This window comes from Heptranchias perlo, chromosome 6 (genome assembly GCF_035084215.1).
Source record: "Heptranchias perlo isolate sHepPer1 chromosome 6, sHepPer1.hap1, whole genome shotgun sequence".
NCBI classification, from domain to species: domain Eukaryota; kingdom Metazoa; phylum Chordata; class Chondrichthyes; order Hexanchiformes; family Hexanchidae; genus Heptranchias; species Heptranchias perlo.
In genome coordinates this window covers 57,339,803-57,354,462 of record NC_090330.1, presented here as the reverse complement: position 1 = coordinate 57,354,462, position 14,660 = coordinate 57,339,803, and the positions used below count along the sequence as shown (strand labels likewise).

At 38.5% G+C, this 14,660-nt stretch overlaps 1 protein-coding gene across 3 annotated transcripts in view; it reads left to right on the top strand.

Moving 5' to 3' along the window:
* Positions 1-14,660, top strand: part of LOC137323010 (neutral amino acid uniporter 4-like) — a 429,467-nt gene that overhangs the window by 32,659 nt on the left and 382,148 nt on the right. For all 3 annotated transcript variants that reach the window (XM_067986344.1, XM_067986343.1, XM_067986346.1), the window contains exons 4-7: positions 1,627-1,717; positions 2,682-2,770; positions 4,226-4,321; positions 10,075-10,159. In XM_067986344.1, the coding sequence (XP_067842445.1) occupies positions 1,627-1,717; positions 2,682-2,770; positions 4,226-4,321; positions 10,075-10,159 (361 nt within the window). The remainder of the gene's footprint in view (positions 1-1,626; positions 1,718-2,681; positions 2,771-4,225; positions 4,322-10,074; positions 10,160-14,660) is intronic.

Below are 14,660 nucleotides of genomic sequence, written 5' to 3'. Positions count from 1 at the left end.
TAAAAGAGAAACTCACTCACAGGAGGGACTAAGGCCAACTGTATAGGATAAGTTCAACAGTACGAGAGAAGGTGAGTTACTTTTTAAATGGTCAGTTTTAAAGCAAATTGTATTTGAGTTTTTAAAAGACTAACGGGGCAGTGAGTTGATAGGTACTTCAATATGCTATTGAGCTAGCTTTGTTGTTTCCCCATAGACTGTATATAATTTTTTAAAAAATTCATTCATGCGAGGCCAGCATTTATTGCCCATCCCTAATTACCCTTGAGAAGGTGGTGGTGAGCCACCTTCTTGAACCGCATAATCAAGTTGTTAGACAATAAACACTTAATGCCCATTGTGTTAGGCAGTCTCTGTTTCTTTCTGGCTGAACAGAAAGAGATTAGAAAAAAGTACCAGACAGCGTCACAAGCAGTTAGTTTCCAGCAAAGGTTGCAAAAACAGTCAGGTCTTCAAACAGAAAGCTGTGAGGGTAAGCTTTGGCCAGGCTCTGAAGTAGCATGCAGGAGAGTAGCCGGGAATTATTTATGATGTGGAGATGCCGGTGATGGACTGGGGTTGACAATTGTAAACAATTTTACAACACCAAGTTATAGTCCAGCAATTTTATTTTATTTAAGTCAAGTAAAATGATCCATTGATGCGGGGAAGTGTAGTGTCAGTTTGTTTTGTTAGGTGAAGTCAAATCCTGGGCTCCCTACCTAACAGCACTGTGGGAGTACCTTCACCACATGGATGGCAGCAGTTCAAGAAGGGCCACCACCACGTTCTGAAGGGCAACTAGGTGTGGGTAATAAATGCCGGCCTTGTCAATGACACCTACATCATGAAGAATGAGGTAGAAGATCAGCCATGATCTTGAATGGTGGAGCAGGCTCGAGGGGCTGGATGGCCTACTCCTCCTCCTAATTCTTATGTACTTAATAAAAAAAGATGAGTTGTAGTGATTGAATCTGATCAGAACTGTTATTCTCTAGGTTTACCTGCTGTGAAATAAAACAGCTTAATAATGCACATCTGACCTCATCACATCAGATGTTCTTTGTTCATTGAAGAAGCAGTCATGCGAAAAATACAAGTATCCAGTTGAGATGAGATCACAAGGGGATTCTATTGTTAAACGGCTATGTTACACTATTGCATGGTTTGGGCTGTACGGGCACAACCCTAAACAAGAGACGTTTAGACTGTTAACAGGAGTGACTAGCACCACTGCACCTGAGAGAAGACCCTAACTTGGAATGGGGACCTTGCTATATGCTAATTGGCTGTTGCATTTGCTTACATAACAAGTGATGCCCTTCAAAAATAAAGGTCATTAATTGCCTAACTTTGGGTTGTCCTGAGGTTGTGAAAGGCGCTATATAAATGACAATCATTCTTCTTTCTTTAGACCTGCATTGACCTCAACCACCTCTTTCCAGACTGCCCTAACAACAGCTTACTGAGGAGGATGCCCCTCTTATACCAAAGAGTACACCTCCTTGCCAGGACCTCATTTAATGAAATCAATGAAGTCTAAACTTTTTAATTAATTTTAAAAAATCATTTAAGCTTTGAAAGAGACCCCTGATACATTAAAGCAGAAGATAATCTGAATTTATTTTTATGTATTTTATATTACAGGTTTACCCAAACACTCATTCATTTGTTGAAAGGAAACATTGGAACAGGGCTGCTAGGTTTGCCACTTGCAATCAAAAATGCAGGGCTTATGGTAAGAGCTAATTTGTATTATCTGAAGGGGCACTTTTTTTTGAATTGTGTTTGACAAACATTTTTTTGGATTTTCTCCAAGCAAAAACAATCTAATTTTCATTGCAGTGATATTGTGTGCAGATGGCAAGATGAAATATTTTGATGCAGTTTACATTATCACGTTGTGTGCTCTTTCAGGCAGATGAAATAAAGTTTACAAACACTTTCATGATTATAGAATTTTCATCCAGTTTGTTGTGCATATATTGCACATATGCGTCTTTTTAAAAAGTGGTGAACCCAGTCTAAAATGGTTTCCAAGCACTCTAATGAAAGCTGAAAAGGTTGCTTGGAACCTGTCTATATCACAGCTCCAGAAAGCTTTGATCAAGAATTAGTGCAGTGAAAGATTATGTTTGAAGAGGAAGCAGTGTTTTAAATGATGATTCAGTGTTCAGTAAAAAGCAACAGGTGCTAGAGTACACAAATTGACAGACTCATTTGCAAGAGCTTCCAAAATATTCCAAGCATTTTAAAATGTTTGATTTAGACAATTATAGAAAAACCTAGATGAGGAGAATCTGGGTAGTAATGTTTGCAACTGGCCATCAGTGATGTTAGTCGGAATAGGTATCCCATCAACTTTAACATTAACTGCTGGAGGCATAAAACTGCTTCAGAAAGCAAAGCTTTCTCCCGTGTTGATTTTTAGAACTGGGCAATTATTTGATTCAGTTTTCATAAGCGAAACCAGACCTGATATTTAGTTGATTCTTCAATGATTATAGACATTATGCCATCTTGTACTTTACTGCAAACTATAATATCCAGCAGTTTCTTTAAGCTTGATTGCAACTTGCACAGTATTGAAAAGGAACATCAACTTAATGTTATCTGATTTGCAGAACAGCTGAGCTAACAAATATATTAACTGATAAATTTACAAATGTCTGCTTTTTACACTGTGTGCTTGTCTCTTCCAGCTGGGACCAATCAGTCTTGTGCTTATGGGGATTGTGGCAATTCATTGTATGCACGTCGTAGTTCGCTGTAGCCATCATTTCTGTCAAAGGTAAAATCCAGTTACCTTTTTATAAGATGTTTTATTTTAAGATTTTCCTTTACACAGTTGGGTAGTGTGCTTCACTTTTTTTTGCCCCTGTAATTTTCACTCCTGCTTTCTAGAAGATGTTGACTCGTGCTGGTGTTCGATTCATGCTGAATGCCCTCCGGTAACTCATTTAAGTATTGATATCTTAGTGTATCATTCTAGACAGTGTGCTGGCAGTCTGTTTTACTGTGGGAGGAATGATAACCCAGCCAGTCCTGTCATCACCTGTTGTCCACACAGGAGCACTTTCCAGCTATAGTCATTGGACTGCAATTGAGACCATGAATCCAGGCTTTTTTTTTCTTCCCCTTCCCTAAAACTTGACCATTCAGGCCAATTGTATCCTTTGCTGCCATTCCAGCTGATGACAGGGAATTCAGCAGAGGTTGGGAATTGAACTTGAGACCTTTTATGTTCTGTATGGCCCAATTCTACACAGAGCTTTAGGAGATATCCAGCAGATTAGTTTTCATAAAAAGAGGGGTAACAGAAGTAATTAAACAGAGTATATATTGAACAATCAATTAGAGTTCACAGAATAAATTGACTTATCAAGGTAGCAATGATGTCTGTGGTTTAGTACCTCGTTTTGATTTGGATGTTTGCTATAATTATTAAGCCTAAAGATAGAAACTTAGTGTATCTCTTTTTATAAATACCTCTCCTTGTCTAAAAAGTGATTGATTAGAAATGGCATTAAACAATGTAGTATAAAAGCAGAGATAATACTGGTATTTATTGTGATTTTCAAAAAAGGAAAAACATCAAATGCTGAAGACCTGAAATAAAAACTTAAAGATAAAAATATACAGCAGGTCCATCAGCATCTGAACAGGGATAAGCTAGGTTTTTTAAAATAAGTTTGGTTTTAGATGCTGATGAAATTGCTGTGTTTTTCTGGCATTTTCTGTTTTTAATTCATGAATTATTAGAATGGCTGATACAGGGAAATGTTAGATCCCATAATAAGACTGTAATCTCACCAAGGGGTTCAGAGAATGTCACCAATTGTAATGGGGTTTTCATACATTTGTGATAAAATTACTGTCTTGTAATCTCTCCATGTATCTCTATTTTTCACAATGTCTGTACTTTTAGATGTTGAAGTTAATGAGGCAGAATTGTCAAATCTTTTTTTCTTTTTGCCAATAGACAATATTACTCCTAATATATCTGTTGAGGTGGAAATTAGAATTTGAGATTAATTTCTGTTGGCCTCAGATCAGTTGACTATAGCCAAAGTGGATCAATAATCAGGATTTCTCTGATAAAACGAACAATTAAACTTGAGTCTAGTAACATTGCTATGCAGTTGAAGTCTGAAGGGCTGTGGCTCAGTGTTAGAAATAATTTTTTTAGTGTATTGTGCATCGCTACATTTGAAAATTTGTTGTGCATTTCTTTTTATATACACAGGTTTAAAAAGCAAGGCCTGAGTTATGGTGACACCGTCACGTTTGCCATGGAACAAGGACCATTTCTGTGTCTTCGAAACAAAGCTCCATGGGGCAGGTAAAACTGATTGATTGCAATATATTATCAGAGGAAGACCGCATTAAAGGTCAAAAAATTTAGCCTGAGCTCGTTAAATTGGTAAAAGGTGTTAGATTTTTGTTCAGTCTATATAAAAGTTATGAGCGTGTCCATCACACTTCAGATGTCACAATTAGTAACACATGCAAATATCTGTCATGCTTTTTAAATATATAAAAACAGACAATATATAATAATGTAGAAAGCCAGTCATTTCCTATTGGTTTGTAGGAAAAACCCACCCATAACCCCTCTGTCCTTGCAAACGACCACCCCATCTCCAACCTCCCTTTCCCCTCAAGTCCTTGAACGTGTTGTCGCCTCCCAAATCCGTGCTCTTCTTTCCCGCAACTCCATGTTTGAATCCCTCCGATCAGGTTTTCGTCCCTGACACAGTTAAAACGGCCCTTATTAAAGTCACATGACATCTACTGTGACTGTGGTAAACTATCTCTCCTCATCCTTCTCGACCTGTCTGCAGCCTTTGACACAGTTGATCACACCATCGTCCTCCAACGCCTCTCCTCCATCGTCCAACTGGGTGGGACTGCACTCGCCTGGTTCTATTCTTACCTGTCCAGTCTGAACCAGAGAATCACCAGCAATGGCTTCTCCTCCCACTCCTGCGCCGTTATCTCTGGAGTCCTCCAAAGATCTATCCTGGCCCCCTCCTATTTATTATCCACATGCTGCCCCTCAGCGACATAATCCGAGAACACAATGTCAGATTCCACATGTACACTGACGACGCCCAACTCTACCTCACCACCACCTCCCTTGGCTCTTCCACTGTCTGATTTGTCACGCTGCTTGTCCGACATCCAGTACTGAATGAGCAAACATTTCCTCCCACTAAATATTGGGAAGACCAAAGCCATTGTCTTGTGTCCCCGCCACAAACTCAGTTCCCTGGCCACCGTCTGAGGCTAAAACAGACCGTTTGCAACCTTAGTGTGCTATTTGACCCTGAGATGAGCTTTTGACCACATCTCTGCTTCATCACCAAGACCTCCTACTTCCACCTCCGTAACATCATCCGTCTCCGCCCCTGCCTCAGCTCATCTGCTGCTAAAACTCTCATCCATGCCTGTGTTAACTCTAGAATTAACCATTCCTATCGTCTCGTGGCCAACCTCCCATCTTCCACCCTCCATAAATTTGAGCTTATCCAATAGTCTGATGCCCGTGTCCAAACTCTCTCACCAAGTCCTGTTCACCCATCACCCCTCAGCTCGCTGACCTATGTTGGTTCCTGGTCCGGTGACTCCTTGATTTTAAAATTCTCATCCTTGTCTTCAAATCCCTCCATGCCCTCGCCCCTACCTATCTCTGACCTCCCCCAGCCCTCTGAGATCTCTGTGTTCCTCCAATTCTTCGCTCTTGCACATCTCCAATTTTAATCGCTCCACCATTGGTGGCCGTGTATTTAGCTACCTAGGCCCTAAGCTCTGGAATTCCCTCCCTAAACCTCTCTGCCTCTCTCTCCTTTTTAAGATGCTCTTTAAAACCTAATGTGGCTTGGTGTCATTTTGTTTGATAATCGGTCCTGTGAAGTGCCTTGATGTTTTACTATGTTGAAGTTGTTGTTCATAGTTTTTTTTTGATCTGTAATTAATCTTCGAATTGGCCTAAGAACAGTTAAGCTAACTGATCTCAGGAAGGCACAACTACTGGACCTTGTGGTTTAAACAGTTTTTTAGGCTGACTTTTTAAAAAAAAGTCAGTTACTGATTTTGAAAAAATATGAACAATCGTCACATGGAAGTTTAATATAGGTTGGGGAGTGTGAAATTATGTTGTTACTGTGATGCAGGATAGATCCAAGATGTTAAGTTGAATTAATTCCAATATTGGGCATTTATGAACTTTGCTGAATCAATAATAAGTCATTTCCAGCCTCTAGTTTTTCCAGGTAGAATTTTTCTGAGGCAGCCTTACTTTTATCTGTCCATGTGTTCTGCAATCAAAGATAATCAAAATCTCAGCTTTGAAATGACTTCATATATACGGTACATCCGAAAGTAAAGAGCCGGCAGTTTTCCTTCCCTGAAGGACATTAGTGAACCATTAGATTTTTCACAGCATTTTTCTGGTGCTAGCCACAAACAATCAGATTTGTTGAGCTCAATTTCACAACTTGCCATGCATGATAGGATTTGAACTCCTGACCTCCCAGGTTGCTACTCAGTACCATAACCACTAAATACCATACCCTGGATTGGTATGCATTTTCTCTGAGAAAAGTTAGCACATTCAGGGGATGAGGGGAAATCATTGAAAAGGAAATGTAAGTCCTTCGCTCAGTCAAAGGGGAATTTAGCTAAGACCTGAATCATCATCTGTCCAATATTCATAAATGAGTTCTGGTATGAATTAAGTGATTTTATTTTTCTATATCAAATTATTTTTAAGCTTTTTTGCAATAATTATTGCAAAATAATCTTGCTATTGTTGAACTATCTTTTAAAGCCAATGAATGAACTTTGAAAATAACTAATTTGTTGTCATCAACAGTTCACTGGAGCAGTGAAAATTTAATGTTTTTTTTGATCACTAGCATTGACATTTTTGAATCAAGAAGTTGTTTAATATTTATTTAAAATATTAAATAACTCAACGATGGTGACTCTCAATGAAACTCGAAATTCATACTCCATTTAATTTAACATTGATGGTCCTGTTCAAAAGTGAATCCTATTGACGATTGGATTGCTTCCAATGGAGACAACCCTGTAATGTAAAGGTATTTGAGTTAGTGCCTTTTGAAGTGCCAGGACCCTCCTTGTGCCTATGAGAGACACAAATCTCAAATATGGATCCATGGCCCTTGCGATTTTTATGGAGGTACAGGTTTTCTGCGATGTGTTCAGATTTAATGACAGTAGGGTTCCACTCTTTCAGCCAAGTGTTGAGACTTGAGTCAATTTTACAAGGCTCCTTTTGCCAGGAGCATACACCAGAAAACCAGGCACAATGTTTTGATGTATTATGCAGCAAATACATTTCTTTTTATGCCTTGCTGCTGACCTGTGTGAACCACATTAAACCTTTGGAGGCATGTTAATGACTCAAATGCTGGATTTCACATTTTTCTCACTGATTCTTGCATATTAGTGTTTGGCTGGTCTGGCCTGTAGAGATAAGTTTCTTAAAGCTGTTAGGATTTTTACTTGTCAGTTGGCAAGTTTCATTTTTTTCACTGAATTGTCTCCCCTGCATTTTCTTTTGTGCATTCATTTTTGTTGCTCTTTATGTAACATTTTTTGCAGTGCAAAACTTCTAGGTGCCACCCCTTTTCCTGCCACTGTCTTGTTTGCAGCTGCAATTTGGCTTCCAGAAAATGGTTATCAGGATGGAAATTCCTTTGGGAGTTTCAATACTGCTTGTACGATTTCGATGCGAAAGGTCAATTCGTATGGGGATAAGACTGGCCTTTGGTATACGTCCTTATCCCAGGACCCACATTTGCATACGAAGACATCAGAGAAATCTGGTCTTTGCTACCTCCACTTCACAAAGACTGCCACAGAGCTATGCAATTTCTTCAAGGTGACCTAGAATCATACAGCACAGAAGGAAGTCATTCGGCCCATCTTACTCTTTTTAAAAGAGCTATCCAATTAGTCCCACTTCCCTGCAATTTCTTTCCTGCAGTCAACTTTAATCATGGAGACAAATTTTCCCATGGCTGTGAAGATCATCACTGCATTCAACATTTATACTCTCAGATCCTTCCAAGCTGCCACTGACCCATTTATCAAATTGGTTGGTTGGCTATCCACAGATACATCAAGCAAGTGACAGCTAAGAAACAGCATATTTATCACTTGTGGAAAGAAGGTATTAGCAGAACAAAGCCCAGAATGTTTAATGAGTGGCAGGGCTTTTATTTTTGAATTTCCATTTTTTTTTCTGCCTATTTTCTTCCTTGCTGCTACTTTTTTTTTCCTGCTATTTCTTCTGTGTAATTTATTTCTGTGTCTCATCATGTTTCATTCCCTCTTGTACAAAAAAAAAGGCACTTCTTAAAAAAAAATTAAATGCCAAAACAGTGCTTTGTCTATTTTGTGCAAACCAATTTTTCTTTCGCTTTTTGGATTTTTCTCCTGCACACGCATCTGTGGCTGACATGTGACACAGCCTGGCATTGGCAACCTAAGAGTTTGAGAGATTGGACCACTCAACCATTTTTCCCCACCTGCAGTTAAAAGCCGAGAGGGTAATTTTAACCCCCAAGGACGGGTGGGTAAGGGGTGGGTGGGACACTTCTGGATCTAACGGAGGCGGGTCGGTCATTGAAATCTTTTAAAATGGAGGCATGCAGCCTCCTTAACAGCTTTTTTTATTTTTAAGTCATGGGGGCCGGGATTCCCGGGGCTCGTGATTCTTGCCAGGTAAAAGGAGGGGAGAAGGGCTGGATCATCAAGTGAGTGCCTTTAGTGCACTGCTGGGGGGGGGGCAGGAGGAACAGAAGTGTTTCCTCCAGGTCCAACAAGCTGACCTGCTGCAATCCAACCTCCCCGATCTATCCTCGGAACCTCCCCTTTTTGCCTTCACTACTCTATATCTAGGGTTCCATTATTGTACACAGAATGGAAGTAAGTCCAATGGGTCTGTGGCTGTCTACATCTCTTTGACACCCTTTTTGAAATTGGGTGCCATATTAATCTGTTTCCAGTCTACTGGTACCTCACCACTGTTGACTCCCTCGTGATCACCATCAATGTCTCTCTTATTGTGCTCTGGGATAAAAGCCATTTTTCCTGGGTATTTATTTTTGAGCCCTTTCAGCCTGTATACAGCATCCCAAATAAATGTGAATAATTACATTTTTTTTGTTCTTTATCTGGATTCTGATTTACTTGTACCTACTGAAGATTGGTTGTTTATAAAATCATAATGCTTACTGTTAATACTCTATGGTTGGGAAATTTTACACCAATATTGTACAAATTTTTTGGTTTAGTACAATTATTGATATTCTCCTGGTACCTGCCCCCATCCAAACTTCTTAAAGACTGTCACCTATCCAAAAGAAAACAGTGCCATCAATGCAATACATTTTTACTGGTATGTCGTGCAGAAATGGAGGGTGGTAGTACAATACTAGTAAATACAGAAAATTGACTACTTACCTCCCAACCGGAATACCCTTACAGATCATCTGGGAATCTCAGGTTTTCATACTTTCAAACTATCAGGTGACAGCCTTGGCTCAGTGACAGAATCTCACCTCAGATAGAAGGTTGTGGATTCAAGTCCTACTCCTGATACTTAAGCACATAATCTAGTCTGATACTTCAGTGCAGTAATAAGTGAGTGCTGTACTGTCAGAGGTGCCATCTATTGGATGAGACGTAACTGAAAGCCTATCTGCCCCCTCAGGTGGATTTAAAAGATCCTGTGGCACTATTCGAAGATAAAGAGGGAGACCTTCCACCATCTTGGCCAATATTTATCCCTCAACCAACATCGATTTTAAAAACAGATTATCTGATTGCAGTTTGTGGGACCATGCTATATGTAAATTGGCTCCCACTTTTCCCTACACTACCACAGTGACTACAGTTCAAAAGTACTTCATTGGCTGTGATGCACTTTGGGACGTCCTTAGGTTTTGAAAAGTTCTATAACTCCAAGTTCTTATGTTCATTTTATGTGTTACGTAAGTGGAATGAAGAACCTTTCAATGTTATTCATTACGTTGACATGCATTTAACTTCCTGTTTTAGGGTGACTGTTGACTTCTTCCTCATCATTACACAACTGGGATTTTGCTCGGTTTATTTTGTTTTCCTTGCAGCTAACATGAAACAGGTGAGGCTTTAGTGGGCAGTTAAAATTGTTCTGTCGTAGACTTCAACAACTGAAAAAAATGATCGATTTTATTCCCTGTGAAAACTTAAAGATTCAATAATCCTTTTTTCTATCTTGTAATCTTTCTGTGACAAAATTAAATAGCTTTTTATTGTTTAGAATGTCAAACTGGTTTATTTGTTGCACTTTAAAAATATTAAACATTAGAAATCACACAGGATCTGCTTTGATGTTTTAAGTAGTCTGTTCAGAAGGATACTGTGAAGGGAGAAAGTAGGTGAAAGGACATCAACTTGTAGGAAAAAGAGTGCGCGCGCACACACACACACACACACACACACACACACACACACACACACACACACACACACAATATAGGTTGTTACCATTGTGGTTTCACCCCACCAACAAATGCCTGGGTAACAAATCTGTAAACAAAAAATAACTTTCCTCCCAAATGTGAGAAAAACCTGTGAAATTTTCCATTGGTTTCTTGCCAAGAATCAGGTGTGTAAATGTGCAACATGTCCATGAGGACGCTACAAGCGTTGTTTGTTATGTGCCGTGCTGATGTCATGGGTGTGATGTGTGTACATCTCTGGATCCCGATTTAGTAACTTTTTAATTAGGAAAAGGAAAAAATGCTCAGTGTGTTGCCATAAAGTGGACCAGGAGTACCTTTTAGGTATTGTAAGGACAGTATTCTTTATACTGCAGCAAACATCAGACTTCCATATCCAGTTAGGTATGGACGAAGGGCAGCAGTGCACTGACATAATTACCGCACAGATAGTCCCTTAAGACTGATGTCATTAGTCAAAGACTGATTCAGGTTGCACACCAAGGCATTGTTTACTAAAAGTAAAATTGCAGTTTTTCCCTGTACATAATCTCCAACAATATTTAATATCCCACCATTACATTGGCAGGTACATTGAAGTCTTCAGCTTTACTGTTAATTTAAAAATATGTTAAGTGAGAATCTGGTATGAGCCCATAAAAGTGGTGTCTGTGAACTGTGTAAGTAATTATTGATTGTCATTTAGTCTGACTGTACCTTTAAGCCCCTTGCTGATTTTTTTTTTTAGTTTTAGCAATATTCAAAATAAAAACTTTTTTGTTGATGTTTCTCAATTTATGTGGGTTTTTCAGGCTCCAATTTTTTTTTCATGATTTTCATTTTTTTTTTACACATGCTGAAAATAAAGCCTCATAAAACTCGAGTAAAACTGATACACGAATTAGTTGGGAAATGAAACTTTGTAGTAGTGTTGTCATTTCTATAATATAATACATACGTTTCCTGTTTTTTTTTAAAAAGCCTTATTCCTCATCATGTTTTTATCATACTTTGGTGGCAATGTTTTCCATTCTAAATTTCAACGTACATGTTCATGATGGAATTGGTCTATGTAAACTCATCATGCTGTAATTCATCCTCTCATTTTAACACTTCAGTTTTGTCTGCTCCTCAGCCTTTACTCCAGAGAAACTCTAACCTACCCTGCTTCTCAAATTGTTGTAAATTTTGCCATTTAACTATAACTATGAAACTGAAGTATTATATAAAAATGACAATGTATGACATTAAATTGGGGACTATGTCTGCACTCACTGGTTCAGTTATCTCATACTGCCTTAACTCCACTTCATTTTGAAACTACACTTGGTCTTAACTCCTTGTGCAGTGTTACAAGAGATTGAGTAGTATTTTTAAAAATTGTGCTGGGGTGGGGGGGGAAGATTCATAATCTCATATTATTTCTGGAGATGTTATAAAATGTATTTGAATGCTACAAATGGCTTTTCATTTTTCAAAGGATTGAAAGATGAAAAGATATTTAGATTTCATAAATAACTAGCAGTTTCTGGTTGAAATTTCTGGTGGCACTAATAGCAAACCTATGATTATTACCAATCATACCTCATACTTTTTAGGCCAACCTAAGATTTTCTAGCCTGTCCATTGTACTTCAGTGCATATCAGATCTGATAGTATCTCTGCTGAGCTAAACCTTTCCTGTGGTTAAAGTTTGTTTATTGAGATTGTAACTTGGAGCTATGGCATAGAATGGAATGATCTGTATTTTTAAAGTTTTTTTTCTGCAGTCACCAAGTTTTGTGATTTCACCAGTGACTTTTAAATAATAGTTGTCTCCTTTTATTGAATTAAAATGTATCCCATTTTTAAATGAGCATTGCCTCCATATTTTTGTTTTGTGTCAACAGACTAGCTATGTATTTTTGTGTTCACTGGCATGACTCTTGCAGAGTATCTTAATGCCTCTCCAATATGGACAGTTCTCTCCTGTCACCTGTCCTAATATCTCTGGCTTGGTGTCAAATTTTGTTTGACAACGCTCCTGTGAAGCACGTTGGGGCCTTTTACTATGTTAAAGGTGCTATATAAATGCAAGTTGTTGTTTGTTGTCATTGATAAATTGATTTTCCTTCCAATAGCTTGATGGCCTGTCTGTTATTCTGAAGTGCACTTGCCTAATCTGTCATTCTCAAAGTAAACTGTCAATTTCTCAAATGACTGAAAGGGATTGCATTGTCAGTGTTCCACTTTATCGAAGAAATAACTTGACTAACTTGAATTAATTAGCTTTTAAAAGCAGGCAGAAGCAAAAGGCAAATTCAGGACTGGTACAGAAAATTCTTCATAGAGAGCGATCAATGTATTGAATAGACTTCCAGATAGAGCAGTGGAAGTGAAAACCCTAGAAGCAATAAAGAACCAATTAGATGCTGTGATGTAAAGTGTAGGATCTATTTAGATGGGTCGAATGGTTTTATTCATCCATAGCTATCTTGTTACCTAGTGATCTTGAGAGTAATGAGATTAAAAGGGGAACATTTTAATCTATGAGGTGAGTTTGCTGTGGGATGTTCGTGTATAAGAAAGCTGAGTGTAAAATGGAGGAGGAGTTATGATTCTTGCTCAATAAGCTTAAGGAAAAAGAGGAGAGTACAGGGGCAGACAAAAGTTAGGGAATTATTGAGTGGACAAAAATAGACTTGGTAAATGAATTATTATGAGTCAGTGAAATGAATTGTTTAACAGTGGATCTTGAGTGTGCCAGTGGGGATTGGAGCCCAGTTGAGTAAATAGTGGTTAAGAAATGGAGACTTCTTGAGGGAAACTATTGAAATGGGGATACTGGACAGTTTAAGTTGAGGGAAAAAATAGGAAGATATGAAAACATGTCAAACTATGGCAGTGCAGTGGTTATGGTACTGGACTAGAGGTTGTTAGTTCAAATCCCACTAAGCCAAGTTAAACTTAATTCTGGTAATTTGCAGAAAAAGTGACCATAAAGCATTTGGCAAAATTTTGCATGTTTAAGTTCAAAGTTGTGGGTTCATTGGGGGGGTGGGGGTGGGGTGGACCTTGGGAATTGTAAAGAAATTGTCTGAAGGATTGAAAGCAGCGGCTACTGAATAGGGTGAGCAGTTTTTGATATTGGACCCTCAATGTTTCTAATTTTTATCAATTACTTGGATTCAGAAATTCCATGCAAATTGGTCAAACGTGCAGATAGTATCACAGTAGGAGGGGCAGTTCATTCTGAGGAGGAAGCTTGAGAAATATAATTGGACAAAATATGTAAGTCGGCAAAGCAATAACAAATTAAATTTAATACAGACAAGTTTATAGTATTGCGTATATAGGATGAAAAAATAGGCGGCAAACGTACACCATCATTAGCATTGAAATAGCTAAGGATGAAATTAAAAAAGAGCTATAAGGCCAGATTTTGCTGAAAAATAAGTGTTTGAATGATGCACGCCATTGTTAATGTGCAAATTGGCCAGCAACTTGTAGCGAGGCAGAGATACCCCATGAATTGCGAATTGCCACAAGTTGCTGGCTGATTTGCACCACTCTGCCATTTGCATCGTGGAAACTGCATCTTGCGCTTAACCTCAACTGCCCAATTAAGTCTAGTAATTAACAGCGTAAGTATCCTATTAACGATGTGATAATTGTTAATGTCTATCAATCTCTCTTGCCCAGAAAGTAAACAGTTAAAGTGTGGAGTTTTATTCCTTCACGTTGTGAATTGTTTCAGGAGATTTAAAAAATATCAAATTTAAAATTTTGGATTTTTTTCTTGCTTTTTCTTTGTGTCCCTTTTGCGTGCTTTTGGTCAGAACATTGAATGCAGGAGTTGGGATGTTTTGTTGAAGTTGTACAGGACATTAGTAAGGCCACACTTGGAATACTGTGTACAGTTCTGGTCACCCTATTATAGAAAGGATATTATTAAACTAGAAAGAGTGCAGAAAAGATTTACTAGGATGCTACCGGGACTTGATGGTTTGACTTATAGGGAGAGGTTGAATAGACTGGGACTTTTTTCCCTGGAGAGTAGGAGGTTAAGGGGTGATCTTATAGAAGTCTATAAAATAATGAGGGGCATAGATAAGGTAGATAGTCAAAATCTTTTCCCAAAGGTAGGGGAGTCTATAACGAGGGGACATAGATTTAAGGTGA